This window comes from Psittacula echo, assembly GCF_963264785.1.
Source record: "Psittacula echo genome assembly, chromosome: 2".
Taxonomy (NCBI): domain Eukaryota; kingdom Metazoa; phylum Chordata; class Aves; order Psittaciformes; family Psittacidae; genus Psittacula; species Psittacula echo.
Window position 1 is genome coordinate 1,763,362 of NC_137737.1, and position 15,430 is coordinate 1,778,791.

Here is a 15,430-nt window from a genome sequence, read left to right on the forward strand (position 1 = left end):
TATTATATTATACATTACATTGTAATATTACAATATGTAATATGTACAATATGTAATATAATAACATATATTACATTACATTACATATATATACATATACAATACATTATATTATATTATATTATATTATATTATATTATGTATTACTGGTCTGTCTTTGGGAATCACTTCACTAGCAGAGGCTACTGGATACCTCCAGCTATAGCTGTGCTGGAAATCACCACAGCCACTGCAGACACATGAGAAGGGGGTGGCCAAAACACTTGTTTTGTTTGCAGACACGTGCACTCAAGAGGAGGAAAGGAGATATGAGGAAACAGCCCTTGCCGCTTGGCTATCCAGACACAGCCGTCCGGACCACAAAGCCTCCTGGCCTACGTATGGAGCAACTGTGCTTAAGGAGTTTCCCAGGCAGTGAAATCAATGAGGAGGCCCTGGGTGAGTCTCAGGGAACTTGGTGGAACCCTAACCCTTCCTGCAGCTAACCACGCTGCATCACAAACGCTACCAAACACCAGGACCCCACAACGCCTTGTTTCCAGGTCCCAGCCCTATAGACGTTACAGCCAGCTTTGCAAGAAGCCATTCCCCGCACAGCAAAAACATGAACTTTGGGAAGCAGCCACTCAAAAACAAAATCATAAAATAACTCCAGACCTCACGTGGCCTTGCAAAACCTTCAGCGGTTATTTCAGCAAAGACTACGCGCATTGTGCAGTACAGCTGTTGAAACAGATAAAGGAGTGATTTATGATGTGCACGGCAGTTCTCAGCTCACCAGTGGAGTAACAAATGAACTAGTCCACCAGGCAAACAAAACCTGAATACCTACCAATGCAGGTGTGTCCTTTGTACAGCCCGGAGGGGAGCGAAGAGGGTGGTGGGTCATTTCCACGGAGGAGAGGGGAGGAAGAGGCAGCCTTCAGCAGAAGCAGGAGCCAGAGGATGCAGAATAAATTAAGGGATGTTTGCCTAGACCCCCACATCCTAAGGAAGGAAAAAAGGAAGAAATCAGGTGGGAAAGGGCACATGTATTCCCTAATTGCTCAGGGAGCATCCTGCATACTTGCCTCATTAGGTGAATGGAGATGTGCATGCCCATGTAGCTACACGTAATACAGGGACTGCTTCCCAGGCGGGGATACACATGACTGCTCTCTCACGGGGTGCATGGAGGTTCCCATGCTCGCACATCGCAGGGTGCTCACCCAGCCCATGCCCTTCGCACACCCCTCAGCCCCTCTCAGGTCATTCGTGGTTGCTGTGCAGGCACCCACCACAACCCAGCGAGTCCCATAGACCTGTGCACCCCATGACCAGGCTGTGAGGATGCCCCCGGGCTGCTCTGTGCTCACCTCCCGCATCCCCATTGCCCCATTTACATCTTTTCCCAACCTGCTGGCCTGGGAGGACCAAGAGGGCTGCAGGAAGAGCCGTGCTCAGCGCTCCCGTGTCTCCCGCGGTAGCAGCGGATGACTAACGACCTTAAACCACAGCGGTTTCCAGAGCATTAATAACGCGAGACACTCCCCCAACAACTCGTGTTGCAAAGGGGAAAAAGAACCGGCTCCAGGAGCCCTCCTCCCCGCCGCCGTCCCGCCTCTGCCCTCCTTCGCAGGCACAGAGAAACATCCATCTCCGGCTGCTGCTGTGAGCTCCCAAGCAGGGTTTCCGCCGGGGAGGACCAGGCGTGAAAGCTAAAAGAGGCCGCTGGGGACTGCGCCACGGAGGGGGAAGGGACACGGGGCTCATCGCGTTCGTTTGCTGCCCGCGAGGCTTGCAAATCCCGGAGCTTTCCCTGCTCCGGCAGTCACAACAACCAAAGGCTTCCCTCTCCCTCTTGTTTCCCCCCCAGATAAGGCAGGAACCGGTCGTTCCCCAGCCTGGAGCAAAAGCGGAGTTTAAGTGACACCGCTTCAGAGGGGGAGCAAGTCCAAACAGCTAAATCCCCACTCTGTATGCGAGGATGGGTATAAGGGTACAATGTAGGACTGAGGCATTGGAGGGACAAAGATACGTCCTACCTCTGCCTCTGCCTTTTTGTGTACCCTGGGCAAGTCTCTTGCCTCCCCCAGCAAGCCGTGGCTACTCTCGTTTCTGCTCCTTGCCCGGCAGGCTGTAGACATGGGTTGCAATGAGGAAGCTGCCTCATCCCTCATCCCTAAATGCTTCCCAGGCATAAATAAAGGAGACTCCAAAAGGGTATTGAAAAGGAAAATAAAGGGAATGTACTAAAACCAGTGATTCCCTGCCAAATCTTCAGACATTCCTGCATATCAACATGACCACTCAGGGATCAGGTGAGCTTCAGTTTTTAAGGCAGTTTCTGCAAACCACTTCTTTTCTTTGGGAGTCTAACCTGTGGCATTTTAGAGGACAGTCCTGAAACATTTGCCCAACTTTGATAAGCAGGATTTGCCTAGCGATAATGATAACATAATCCAGTGGATATGGGGTGAACCCCCCCCCAAAACTGTTAAAAGCTTCCATGTGAAAACAAACCAGTCCAGATTTCCATTCTCTAAACCAAGCCATTGGCTTTCAAATGTATGTTTTTCTTCTAAAAAAGAAGAATCAAAAAAAAAAAAAAAAAAACCAACCCAAAATAGAGGTAATAGCTGTTGCCTGAAGTTTGCAGCCCCATTCCTGCTTATCATCCTCCCTATAGCTAGCGGTGCTGGGTTCCTTTTCTGTTAATAGCAGATAAACAAAAATCATAGTGCAAAGTACCTTACCCATCTGGCAATCCGACTGAAATCTGCAGGATGTTTTTCTTAACGCTGTAAAAACTTGCTATAAAAAGACTCTGTGCTACAGTGACTGCAGCTCCAGTAAACCCTTTTTAACACACATATCACTTGGTTCCCAATGACATTTTGAAGTCCTTTAAAACTCTGCATATTGGCTCATGGGTGCTTGCTGCAAAAGCTAATAATAGGCAAGCAAAAAATCTTCCTAGCAGAGAGGTCTCTGGAATGGTTTCCACTTCATATCTATAGCAAAATACAAATCGAAACAACAACACTTACAAAGTATATAGATAGATCCTAAGCTGCTCCCAGGCATGTAAACCTGCGCAGCATCCAGCTCGAGCCTGTAATCAGCTCTGTTATTTTCTTTCATTTCAGGCTCAGGGAAGAGTGGTGAAATAACCCAGGATCGTGTGTAACATGGAGCTGTACCTTCTGCATCAGCCAAGCTCTTAAACCAGTTAAAGAAAAACTCCAAAGCTTTTAAAGTATGCAGTCTGGTCAGACAAATGCAGCCTTTGCATGTGTAGATACAGAGGCCAGCTGGGAAGGTGACACTCCCCCCTCTCAGTGTTAAATCTTCCTCCTTCCCACTCAAATCAGATAGCAAGCCTTTTGCCAAGTAGATTTTATATTACTTCCAAGTCCCTAAGACAGTAAGACCTAAAGCCATTTTGGTACAGCAGCGGAGTACATGATGTTGTTGCTTATTATTAGCAAGTGCATGAATGATGTTCATGGGAGGCAAAACCACATTAGATTGGTCCCGGAGGTGCTGCTTACCTAGGAATCAGGAGTGTGGCAGCAATCAGCATGGTGTCTCTCTCTGGGTGTCCATGTGTCCCTTCTGAAGAGGGGGTGAGGACTTTGTAGAGCCAGAGGTGTGGAGAGGACACCACCTCTTGCAGCTGGGAAGCCCTCCGTGGCCTGGCAATGACCCAGCTCTGCAGACACACAGGTCAGTTGTACGCTGCTAGAGAGAAGACATGGGGTCAACTGAATTTGGACTGGCGATAGTAAACACATAAATAAGGTAACACACGGACCATGATGTGCCCCACTCGGTAACTCCCAACCCGAACTCTTCGGCTGCACCTTCAAACCTCTCTCAGTTTAGGCAGAGCTGATGGAAACTGGCACACGTGTGTGGCTGCCAAGACCCCAAGGCAAAGCCGAAGGAGCTGAGCAGAATTAACCTGAATTTCCATGGAGGCAGAGGAGACAGTGGCAGGGCACCTAGTGAAGAAACACAGCCCCCGTGGCTCATCCCAAGAGGAAGAGTTTGGTTGCTGAGGTTTGAAGGACTTGTAACACTCCTCCATTGCTTGTACTTCCATATTAGCTCCTGACACCTAATGTACACTGGCTTGGGCAGTGGTGACAAATACACCATGGGACAGGTAAGGTTTCAGCCTCTACCTTTGCTGCCCCTGATAGAGATGCAATGGAACCAAGCTGGGATTTCTGATTTTCTGAATAAAGGTTTAAAACACAATTTAAGAGTCACCATTTTCCAAAGGGGACACTTCCATGTGACTGCCACTAAAAGTATGAAGTGAGATGTGAGGATGGAGTTCTTCTCAACACTGCTTTCTATAATTAGTCCCTAAAGACCTGTTTGTGTGTATAGCAAATACATTGAAAAAAACCACCAAAAAAAAGAGGACAGAGAATACTCACATGAAGCCTCAGAACAGGATGCATAAGCATCAATATGTCATCTGTCAGGATTAGGGACCACTTGGTTGAAAAAGGAAGACACTCTCTTGAAATATGGGATAGTCATTTTATGAAAGGAGATCAGCTGTCAGTGTGTATTTATCTACCCTATTCTGTCCACTGCACACTATTTATTTGTTACTGTTGGGTTAGATTTCTGTTACGTATTTATTTTTATGATAGATGTTGCTTTTTTCTTTGTCACATTCATGCACGCATTTTTATGATGATTAAATGTTATCTTGGAAGACGTTCTCTCCCTTTCCCCCTCTCTCGTCTTTGACGTGTTGTTCAGTTCTTAGGGGAATAGTCATAAGCCTTGTATTTCTGCGTCTGGAGAGATAAAACCTGGAGGAAGAAGCCTTTAGATCAAAGATCCTCTCAGTCCCTTTTCTTCCTTTCATTTTCAAAGCGTTGTCCTTTGTGCCCTTTGACTCTGATGTTCCCACTGGTTCGTGGCATTGGTTATTCTTCATTACTGCTCTCTGAATTTCTCTGACTGTCATAATCATCTCTGCAGTTGGTGCATTATCACTGGCATGGATGAACATTTCCAAAGCCCCATGTGGATTTGCTACTGCACCACAGCCAACTGAGTCATTCCCTCTGCCCCAGTTTCCTTATCAGTTGCTGCTTGCAGTTCAAGTTCTGCATCTATTTCAGACTCTCCATCTCATTGTCATTCAAAGCTGCAGGGAAAGCATTTTGAACCAGTATTTTCCTACATTCATATCTGAAAATCTGTTCCAAGCTATTGCCCAGCTGTAACCGACATGATTATCCTTCATTCTGCCACCTTTAATGAAATTAACTTCTCCAGCTTGCAAGAGCTGTTGATATCCGTGCTCTTGGAAACGTAAATCACTGACACGACTCACTTTAGTTTTAGGTATGACAAACAACTCTCAGGGCTTTCAAATAAGGAGCCCATGGAAAATACAGCTGGATCACCTTGCATGCCTATGCATGGCAGGTTGTGCACCTCTGAGAAGACAAGAGGTCTGGCTATTATGGCTGGCAAAAGTAGGTGGCTTTGGATTTTCTACTAAAGATGGCTTTCTGCAAAGCAGAGATCAAGTGAACTGCATCCTCTCTACTGACCATATGGAGCCAGAGAGTGATTTATATGGCTTAGTGGTAGACTTGGCAAGGGTGGGTTAATGGTTCGATTTGATGATCTTAAAGGTCTTTCCAACCTAAATGATTCTAGGACTATTGGCAATGCAGTACATTGCCTTAGTTGATTGGTTTTAGTGCAGAAAACCAAACCCGACTGTTGTTTTCATACAACCTGCAGATCAGAAGTAACCTTATCAACACAGACTTTGCAGTTTGTCTGAGCACAGTTGTGGGCCTTTTCAGTTCTAAAGGAGACCTAATTCTTGCTGTTCCCTAGACAAAAGAAACAACTCTGGCAATTAAGGAGCAAGAGGGTGTGGTGACTGAGAAAGGGCTAATTAGAAAGGCTTAGTTAGATGCCCTTAGATAGCAGTCACTCAGAGCCAGCTGTAAATACAAGTCAGGAAGCCTGGGAAGGACTCTGCAATGCCCTGCAGTTTGGGTACTCATTTAAATCTCAAAGAAGTAAGAGCCAAGCGTTACCGACTCACAACTCAGCGTGATGGTGTTTTTCTCCCATTATTGCCTTGCCATAAATAGCTAGTAGCCTGCCAGGCAAGCCGAAATCCGGTCTACTGCATCGATCCCTGCAGAGCTATTGCTATTGCATTGGGTTTGTCAGAAGTATAACCCCCTATTAGGTTCCTGGTTTAGTGCTGATTGAAGCTGAGTTGGAGGGGGACAAGTTTGCCCCAGATGCTGTCAGGTTCTAAGTGTTTACAAGGGGAGCAGCACGACATCAAAGGGGGAGAAGAATAAATGTTTGATTACGTTTGCTCCATTTGATCTTTCCTCCTGTAATGCAAATAAAAGAAATGCAGCTTGACAGCCTCTTGATCTCAACACAGCACATGTGCCAATAAAAGGTAATTATTATATGTTATATATATGTTTGGGGTCGGGAACAGTGGTAAATGTCACCGGAGGCATTTTTAGCACATACCAAAGTTCACAAGATTATTTAAACATCTTGTTTGAGGCTCTTACTTGAGACTTCTGTGCTCAGAAACAGGTCCTGTACAACATATGTATTGTTGATGGCACTTCACCGTTCAATCACAGGGGGGGATTTTTCCTTCTTTCCTCTTTCCAAAGAGACATTTCACTGATTTGCTTTGATAATAAAAGACCTGCAGGTGAGCTGGACAGTTTCCATCAGCAAAATGACCCTGCAGAGATAGCATCCATCATCCAGAGATGAATATGCAAAGGCAGTGCAAGCTGGTATGTCAGATATTAATTAGGCAAGTGGCTGGTCAGCCAGCCATGTACAGTTCTCATGTTCTGTGGGGAAGTCAGGCTGTATGAAGGTACTCAAAGCACTTGGAGGACTCTATATCCACTAAGTCACACAAGCTGAGATTGAGGTTACAGTCAGTAGAGATTGCACTGACCTCACAGATAATCTGGTTTTACACAGACAAGCCAAACGTGGGCATGAGGTCAGCCCTTAACACTTCATCTTTCAGATCTACCACTAAAAATTCATGGAGGGCTTATTTGCACTTGTCTGCCTCTTCCCTTGCAGCAGATCTTATGCTGATGTCTGGCATTGGTGGCTTAGCCTTGCATATATATGAGAAGATGACATGGGCAGCTGGTTTTAATTCGCGCTGTTCATAGCCACCTCACTGTAAGGGAGAAACATGCCTCTTAAAACCTTTCTTCCTTCTTTCTGCTTCCTTACCCTGGCTGAGCATCCCCCAGATTTATCTCTTCCCAGCTTCAGACTCAGAGCTGTTTTTTCCTGGCCCATTACAGAAATTATGGTATTAGGGAAAACACTCAGTTAAACACAACAGCGCTTGTTCGGGCTCCTTCCTGAGGGATGTGGTAATGTGAGCGACTGGGGCTTGATGCAAATCGGATGAGTTAATGCATCCCGAAGGAGAAATGAACCTAGAGAAAGCAGGCATGACTCCTGCCTTCACAACAAGGAATGGCCCCATGAGAATCAATACCAGGGGCACAAGGACCATCGGAGTGCAAGAGAGGGAGAACGCAGGCACTGCATCACGCTTATTCCTCACTCAAGCTGTGCCCTGAACACAGAATATTCCCACCTGGTCTCCAGTCCCTCTGCACACGTTGGAGTCATTAAATCATCCATCAAGGCACCATCCATTGTGCGCAGCAGGATGGCTGCCTGCCTCCCTTGCTCATTATTGGCCTTCTGCAGTCCTTTTCAGCCAATTCAATGAAATATAAATAGCATTTCAGATAAACGCTCACTCTCTTATAATACCTTTCTGACGTCTTTCTGCTCTCGCTCCGGGTGCATAAAAAAGAGCTGTAATATCTGTCAATGAATTACTGAATCCCTTTTGAACCCTGATATATATATGCTCAGTACAAGGTTTCTTAAATACAAGGGGTACAGGCATACGCATTAGCAAAGTCTAGCCAACTACATTGTGCAGACAAAATGAGCAGGCAATCTTCTGCCTTGCAAATCAATTCGTCTGCCACCATAAAGTGCTCCAAGCTTGCTGATGCTGGACACACCTCCTTTTGCTGCAAAGATATGTCCGCAGCCACAGAAAAGTAAAACAAGAAGTATGGTTCTGGCTTTCCTGACCCTTTTCCTTTCAATAAGCTGCTGGACACCACAGCAGGGATTCTCTTCTCTTTGCCCGTATCATACAGGGTGAATGCTATACTTACTGTAGACAGAGGAAGAGGATTCAGGAAGCTTTGCTGAAGCGTGACACAGAAGTAGCATCTTCCCCATCTTCCCAGCTTAGAAAACAAATTAACACTGGAATATTGGTGGATTCTGTCTCCTGTTTACTTGTTCACCACCATTCATCATTTAGACTCAGCAATTATGTGTATTTAAAGGAACTGACATAAATTAACAACAAAGCTTGAGGGTGTTAAGTAGCCTCCCGTAAATCTCCTTCACCTCACTGCAGTCATTTCTCACAATGAAAATATCTGAGCAAACACCTTGGTCGAACACTACCCAGAAGATAAAGTGGGGACTGTGCGAGTTTCGCCCTCCAAACTTCACCACCTGAAGGAAAAGCGACCCTCTCCATCACTTCCGGAAGGGTAAGTGGAAATGCATTTTGAGGACCAAAGCAGCTCTCTGTCTCACAGGAAGGTGGCCCATGGACATCCCAGCAGCACAACTGTCACTCCTCACTAAATTCCCACCACACAAAGCCAAGGAAGAAAACAGGTATGTTCTGAGGATCTCTGGGCCCCGAATTAAACACAAGCCAGCAGCCACTTGTAGCAGTGATCAGACACCAAGAGATGTTCCCCAAGAAGCAGAAATGATAATAACTATCTAGCTGGGCATGCTCAAATCTGTTCCATGCATACCAAAACATCTCTATTTGTGGTCTATGGGTGCACTTCTTTCTGTGCAGCAGTGATGCTGCAGATCCCCCACAGGAAGCCTCAATAATCTTGCCTCAGAGTGATACAGCGATAGTGGTGTTGCTAGAAGTCCAGATAAAACATAATGTGCAAGACAGGGAATCTCATTTCATATCAGCAGCTGGGCAGGCAATAGACTAACATTTCTTTGGGCTGGAGCAGGAATGGAGAGCAGCGTACAGGCACGTCCCGTCAGCGTGGTTGTGCTTAGCACCAAGACAGGTAAGCCTGGAAGCCCTGGCCACAATAAACACAGCAATGCAGCTGGGCATCGAGGTCTCACAAGTGTTTTTCTTCCATCCTTTTCACCCTCTGTAGCCAAATTCTGCCTTGAGAGTCTTACAGAAGCCAAGTCTCCTGCCTGAAAGCTTTGATGTGGAAACCAGGAAAGTTGGGTAAGAAACTTTAGTGATCCCGTGTTGCAAGTTCCTGGGTACTTAGTGATGAGGAAGTGAGAAGAGGTAGGAATGATACAGAGGTCATGTTCCTGTTGGCAAATGCTTTGCACTGACCTTCTGAGAATCAAATCCCAATGAAGCCCTTCAAGATAAGCAGCCAAACCCCAGAAGCATTGCTGTGGCAAAAGCTGTCCACAGAGATTAGCAACTCTTGGATGCCAAATAGGTAAGGGGAATTTGCCTAATTCACTTTAGGATATACAAAGAAACTGGTGTCATTTCCAGCCCTTCAAGACTAGAGAACAGTTGCCCTAGATGTGTTTGGTGTATCGTCCTATTTTAGGCAATAATTTGTGATGCAAAATTCATAATTCATGTATCTACACCACCCTTTTGCTTTAATCCTACATCCATCATTTTCTTTTGATGATGAACAAGAATAACTACAGTCACTGCAGATGAAGGTAAGCTCTAATTTTTATCTGAATCTTTCTGCCTATATTTTCCAGGTGACTGCTTGTGTTTTTAGAGAGGTGACCCAATCCTGCCACTGCTGAGAATGCCAGCTCCTCCATGGGCTTCCAAGCCCCACTTTGCCTGTGCAGAGCATGCAGGACAGCATCCTTGGTGCTCCTCTGCACCCCTGAGGATGATCCACCTCACTAAAGGGCTCCCCTAGCACAGTGAGCTTGTTTTCTGCAGAGGATGCTAAACATTTCTACTGATGATGCAGGAATGAGGATGCTCTGCACCACAGCAGCAGGAGAGCATCAGGGGACAAAGTCAGAGGTGTTAGGAAGCTTACCTGATGATGGGAGATTACAGTGAAAATGAATCATTCCCTTCTTCTACTCAAGATAAAGCAGACCGCACTGAATACAAGTAGTCTGAAGCAGCGGTGTGGATTTGCAATAGAAAGGATAGACAACAGGATTTCCAGCTGTATCCCCCTAATAAAAACTGGCAAATTTTAAAATACTGAATTGCTGCAATGCCCCATCCCAAGACCTGGGTGACTAAAATTCCACCCGCTAATTGCCACTGCTTATAAAGCAAATATTATAGGATCCCAGACTGGTTTGTGTTAGAAGGCACCTTAAAGCTCATCCAGTTCCAACCCCCTGCCACGGGCAGGGACCCCTTCCACTGGAGCAGCTTGCTCCAAGCCCCTGTGTCCAACCTGGCCTTGAACACTGCCAGGGATGGGGCATCCAATATGTTTCATCTGGTATGTTACAGATTCGTTCCATTCTCACCTTGACTTTGGACTTTGCTCCCCTTGGCACAGTGTGGTCACTGGGACAAGGCACATTCGGCTGCATGACTGGGGGATGCTCAGGCTTTGCGCGGTGCTGACTGCCTCTCCACACCAACCATCCAGGGTGTCCATGTTCAGAGCTTCCCTTTGCATCATAGCTTTCTCCTAAGGCATTTCTGAAAGAGAAGAATCCCTTCAACAGCAGCCACATTTGCCCTAATGGTTCATTTTCCCTGTACAAAGGTAGCTAAGGCTTTTATCGGTTCTTAAAGATGCTCACTTCTTTTGGGGGCACTTGGGACATACCAGAGGGCAATAATGCACATCAACACGTGCTCGCAACATTTTTAGACATGGGCAGTGAAACAGGCAGAATTACTGCCTGGGTTTGCTGTAGGAAGACTCCACAAGTATGCATGGGTTGCACATACCGGATGGATATATCCTGGGAGAAGAGACTCCTACCTTGAAAGACATTTCTTCTGTCACATTTACAGGGAAAGGGAGAAAAAAAAAAGGAAGTAAATCCTTTTCCCCTTGACTAAAGGAAAACAATGTTATCTGTTAGTTTATCTACCTGCAATAGTGAGTTCATTGGGGTTTTGGCACATCTGCGATACAAGGGGAAGGAAAGAGTCAATACATATTCAAAAGGACTATTAGTCTTGAAATGCTTTATTGTGCATTTCAAGGAGCAAGCCTTCAATTTGAGGCGCTTGACAGGACTGGTCTATCTCTATTTTAAAAGGTACTTTTGGTGCTATTAAGTAATTGCCATTTTCATGGCTCTTTGTACATCCACCTATCTCACACGCTAGATAGACGAATACACATACATGTGTTTGTTTACTTCATGTGTTTGTGTTTAATTCAGAACATACCTGTTTTCTTCCTTGGCACTGTCCTGAGGGATGCAAGGGGCACTTTTCCATCCATCCCAGAGCACAGCGGTCATGGCAGAGGTGTGCTGTTCTGGGTCAAGGCACCAGGAAACGTGGGACCAGCTCCGCCAGCAAATGTCTTTGCCAAGGATTGCTGGGCTTGCTTGTGAGCTGCCGGGGCAGGATCGTGCCCCAGGGTGGCAGAGGCAGGATGTGGCCAGGAGGGAAGCTGTGCACGCAGGGATGGAGGGGCCCTGCCTGGACATGGGCTCATCCCCGCCGGCAGCAGAGAGGTTAAGCAGCAGAACAAGCCCGGGAGCTGCAATCTCAGCAGGGCACGGGCTCATTGTCACCATTCATTTTAAAATATTGCCCAATTGTTTGGGTACTTTCTTTCTTTGGTGATTCAGCCACGAGTGGGAAAGGTGCTGTCGCCCATTGAATGGCCTATCCATCACCACTACTGGCTGGGGAAGGCAGGAACTGTCAAACCTCTGCTGCTGGCCCCACTTGTGTTTGCAGTGCTCAGCCCCTCAGCTTCAGTGTTAGAAGCAGGCTGGTCACTGCAGCAGGTCTGGGGACAGGGCAGGCTGAGCTGAAAGAGGAGTTGGTGGGGACCAGCTTTAGCCAAAAGGCCACATCTCTGCCTCTCCTGGCAATAAGGGTGACTCATCCTTTGAATCCTCAAGCAGCAAAATCCTCTGCTCCTCCTGACATTGTTTTCTCCCATCTTCTTCCATACCATGCTGTTGCCCATGGACAAAACCATGATGCAACTATCCTTAGAAGGGCTATGTATTACCTGCACTGGGGAGGACCCACCAGAGCTTTCTCCAACACTATTGTTGCTTATGTTGCAGCATAAGATGCAGCAATTCCCCTCTGCTGGGGATTCGGGAAGCTGTGTGCCTCTCCAGTCTCAGCTCATGCCCTGCATGATCAGACCCTAGGCTGCACATAAATCAGTTACAGGTACTTGAATTAAGAGAATTAATTAGTTAGACCTTCCCATCCCCTGGAGGCTCAGACCACAATGAGGCAGGGAGGATACAAGCCAACACGAAACACTATTAATCCTATGTTTGTCCCAAGTGCGACAGACTGCTGGGAGCTATTCTTCGTGCTCATACCAGGGGGAACTGCCGGGACCTTACTCTCTCTGTTTGCAGGGAACGGTTCATGCAAGACATCGAATTTCCTGGTGCCATCACTATAACCCAGGACCTTCCTCATGACTTATTCATCGCTTATCACTCCGGTCTTGCACACCTGCTTTATCATCCTCACATCCACCTGTCTTCCAGAGATGAATATTTATCGTCTTCCTTGCAACAGTACAATCAAACCCTCTGTTACTTTACTAACGCAGCTCGTTTGTAGAAGATAAGCATACCCATCTCCCAAAAAGATTAACTTCTGTTTAGCACTCCAGGATATTTCTGGAGTATATTACAGCCTGGCTCAAATCCTCACCACATCCATAATGGAAACAACATTCAACATCTTCAGCTGGGATGCAGGTATCTGAGTACATCCTACACCAAATGATACTTGGTGCTGCACTTCTGGCTTATGTTAGACAATGCTGCTGCAGGGCTACAGCTTCATCCAAGCATGAAATGAGGAGGGTTACCTTTGCATTCACCATTCAGGGTGTGCTGGAAGAAGACACAGTGCATTAGCAAAGTGGCTGCCCACAGAAACCCGCATCAGCAGGCTTCAGAAGCTGGGAAAGTGTAAAGAAAGCTGATGGAAACAGGCCTTCACTTCAGGAGTCTGGAAAATGCCTTTTTAATGTGCTAATGTGTCAGCCAGAGAGTTATGCGTCCATTATCAAATGGGGAGCACCTCTGAGCTCTCATCTCACCATACCTGCATTCTTTTCTTTTCCAGTACATGGTATAGAATAGTGTTCCTACAGTATCTTCAGTGCCCCGATAGGCCATTAGTTAAGAGAAGATGGTCTCAGCAGCACTGAGGTACTGACTTCCACCAGGAACTTGGCCAACCAGGCAGGTACAGATGGGCTGTCCTCTTCCGGGCATGGGAACCGCCGCTTCAGCCCCATCCAGCAACGCTGGGGTGCAAAGGAGCCAACTCTGGCCTCCTGGACCTGGCACGGGGTGTGCAGGGCTCGCCACAGGGATGCTGACAGCAGCAGGAACTGCTTGCTCCCCCAGGATGACTTTCCTAGACAGCAGCCCCACAGGCAGGGAGCCTGGAGATGGCTCCCACAAGGCAAAGCCACGTTTTCAGACCTCACAGAGGAACGAACACCACTCAGACTCTGCCTCCTCGGGAGGGCACCGTCCTGAACCACCCATCAGTGCCCCCCCTCTGCGTGGGGATCAGTTCTAAGAGGCCCTGCGGTGCTGCTGCACTGATACTCTGCTCACTCCCTGCAAAACTCAGCACCAAGGGTCTATCAAGCCTCATCAGAACACAAGAAGGAAGCAATTCCCCCCCTCCCCACACCTCCTGTCTGCTTAACGGCCTTGCTCCTTGCTCTATAAACTCATGGGAATCTGCCCTGTGGGAAGCAGGCAGCGGTTCCCCGCTGGTGAGGGCTCGCCTGGCACAGCAGGCGCCTGATGCCTGCCTGCGGTAGATGGGTCACCTCGCAGGGCTGTCAAGTGCGAGGCAGTGCTCAGGTCCACAGCACCGCTCCCAGCTGTGTTCAGTTCCTTTGCTCTGCATGCTCAAGGTTAGGACATCCGCAACTCCCTGGTTTTTACCAGCCAGGGAGAGCTGAATGCACCCTTGCCAGCCACTTGACTCATTAGCTTAATTCAGGAACCTGTCTGCAGAAGCCCATTGCTGAGCAGCATCCTGAAGCCTGGGAACTGAAGTGACCAGTGTTTGATTAAAACTAAATCAAACCAAGGAAGGCAACTGCTACTTGGAGAGGGGCTTTGGACAGGGGCCTGTAGGGACAGGCCAAGGGGAATGGCTTTAACCTGCCCGAGGGGAGACTGAGATGAGCTCTTAGGCAGAAGCTCTTCCCTGGGAGGGTGCTGAGGCGCTGGCCCAGGGTGCCCAGAGAAGCTGTGGCTGCCCCATCCCTGGCAGTGTTCAAGGCCAGGTTGGACACAGGGGCTTGGAGCAAGCTGCTCCAGTGGAAGGGGTCCCTGCCCGTGGCAGGGGTTGGAGCTGGGTGAGCTTTGAGGTCCCTTCAACACAAACCAGGCTGGGATGGTGTGTGATGGATGTTAATATGAAAGCTGGTTGCACTTAGACTATCTGAGATAGATGGAATGGCAGAGAGGTGCAAGGTGTCTCTGTACCCACCCTGGGCTGGGAACAGAAAGGGGGAACCCAGAGCTTTGGAAAACACTGGAGACTGACAGAGAGTATCGTGAGTCAAGCAGTATGTGCAGAGCGACCGGCGCGGGTGAAAACCAGCCAAGATAATCCCCCTGGCACTCTTTAAATGTCATACTCCTGGCACAGAAACCTTTCGCATGTTTCCCTGCTCGCATCTCCAGGGTTTCCAAATGCACCAGGCTTCTGCTGCCTCGGGAGGAAGGGGAGAGCTGTGCCCTGGGAAAACCCATGGGTGAGCCACTTTCCTCTGGGAAAGATGCAAGCAGGCAGTAACTTTGCACACAACACCCGCACAGGATCATAGAATGGTTTGAGTTGGAAAAGATCTTAGGATCACCACTTCCAACCCCCTGCCATGGGCAGGGACACCTCACACTAAACCAGGTCACCCAAGGCTCTGTCCAACCTGGCCTTGAACACTGCCAGGGATGAAGCATTCGCCACTTCCTTGGGCAACCCATTCCAGTGCCTCACCACCCTCACAGGGAAGAGCTTCTTCCTTATCTCCAACCTGAACTTCCCCTGTTTCAGTTTGAACCCATCACCCCTTGTCCTATCGCCACAGTCCCTGATGAAGAGTCCCCCTCCAGCACC

General features: G+C 47.7%; 1 protein-coding gene across 1 annotated transcript in view; it reads right to left on the reverse strand.

The window, feature by feature from the left end:
• Nucleotides 1-1,463, reverse strand: part of AOAH (acyloxyacyl hydrolase) — a 69,579-nt gene extending 68,116 nt beyond the window's left edge. The window contains exons 1-2 of the mRNA XM_080611458.1: nucleotides 1,396-1,463; nucleotides 833-987 (exon numbers count right to left, since the gene is read on the reverse strand). Coding sequence (XP_080467584.1) covers nucleotides 833-986 — 154 coding nt within the window. The 5' untranslated portion in view covers nucleotide 987; nucleotides 1,396-1,463. The remainder of the gene's footprint in view (nucleotides 1-832; nucleotides 988-1,395) is intronic.
• Between the last annotated feature and the right edge of the window lie 13,967 nt (nucleotides 1,464-15,430).